This window comes from Hipposideros armiger, unplaced genomic scaffold (genome assembly GCF_001890085.2).
Source record: "Hipposideros armiger isolate ML-2016 unplaced genomic scaffold, ASM189008v1 scaffold_1053, whole genome shotgun sequence".
Taxonomy (NCBI): Eukaryota; Metazoa; Chordata; class Mammalia; order Chiroptera; family Hipposideridae; genus Hipposideros; species Hipposideros armiger.
In genome coordinates, this window is record NW_017732403.1 from 311,893 (window position 1) to 313,156 (window position 1,264).

Genomic DNA, 1,264 nt, shown 5'->3' on the forward strand with positions numbered 1-1,264 from the left:
TATCCCATGCACACTGGTTTCTAAGTTGTGGTTGGCAAAGTCCTAGGGGTTCTTTGGAAATCTCTCAGAGACAATGCCTTCCCTCTGCAACCAGACAGAGCTCAGGTTTTATATTGGGCTTCCATAACTTGAAGAAAGAATTTGGCTGCTTAAAAATACACTGAAAACAACCAACTTACATACATTGCTCGAGCAAAAGCTTAACAATTACTTATGACATAGCTTAAAGCTATGATCTAAGGTATCTATTGTTTTTCCTAATAAATAACCCTTATAATTTCCTTTTCGAACACATGTAATCAGAAAGAGGAGGATGGTATAGTGGTAAGACCACAGACTCTAGAGCTAGAGTGCCTGGTTTGAATCCCACATGTTAACCAGTTCTCAGCTCAATCAATTTGGGCAAAAGACTGCATCTGCAAATAGGGGCATAACAGGACCCTAATGGAAGAGTTGTTGTGAAGACTGAGTGAGTTAATATATGTAAAGTGCTTAGAGGACCAGGAATGTGGTAACTGCTACCTAAGTATTAGCTACTAATATTAGCACCAGATTTGCATATCTAATTCCATGGGCAAGTCTTCATAGTTTATATTTGAGGTTTTACTTTCTAGGTTACTTCACTATTTTATTCTAAAAGAAAATGCATATTGAACGAAGACATGTATTTATCTCATTTTAGGGTTTTACCTTCCAAGTTTTTGTCCTTCTCCACTAAAAGCCTTGAATCTCAGTCTGGGTTTTATGTATTCTTGACCCTGATGATCCTCCAGATCCAGATTCACGTGGCCACTGTGAACCCGTCTCTGAAGCTCCAGAGGAATCTCTCTTTCAAAAGGGGGAGAAGGGTTTCATTACCTTTTAGAGAAAATGAATCTGTACTCTTGAGATTACTATAATCAGGCTGTGAGCTACACTGAGAAACAGCAATTTTTGCTTAAATTATAATAGAAACATTTCCATGATGATTGATTAGTCCCTATAGATATTTCTTTCTTAAAGTTGCATCACATTATTCCTTAGTGATTCTCAGCACAGGGCTTTTTGTTGTCATAGTGATCTCGGAGTGCTTCTGACATTCAGAAAGCCAAATTGTAAGACAGCAATTTATGCCTACATTAGCACTAGAAAATCCCTATGAGGACACAATAGTTAATAAAGATATTTATTTCTGAACTCCCTGGAGGAAGTTTTCAAAATTGAGAGGGGTGTTTTGAATTGTAGTGTCATAAGCTTAGGGAAAGCAGGGAACGTGTGGCAATGT

General features: G+C 37.7%; 1 protein-coding gene across 1 annotated transcript in view; it reads right to left on the reverse strand.

The window, feature by feature from the left end:
• The window catches only part of UBXN2B (UBX domain protein 2B), a 28,146-nt gene that overhangs the window by 6,801 nt on the left and 20,081 nt on the right, over positions 1-1,264 (reverse strand). The window contains exon 5 of the mRNA XM_019631900.1: positions 691-837. Within this exon, the coding sequence (XP_019487445.1) occupies positions 691-837 (147 nt within the window). The remainder of the gene's footprint in view (positions 1-690; positions 838-1,264) is intronic.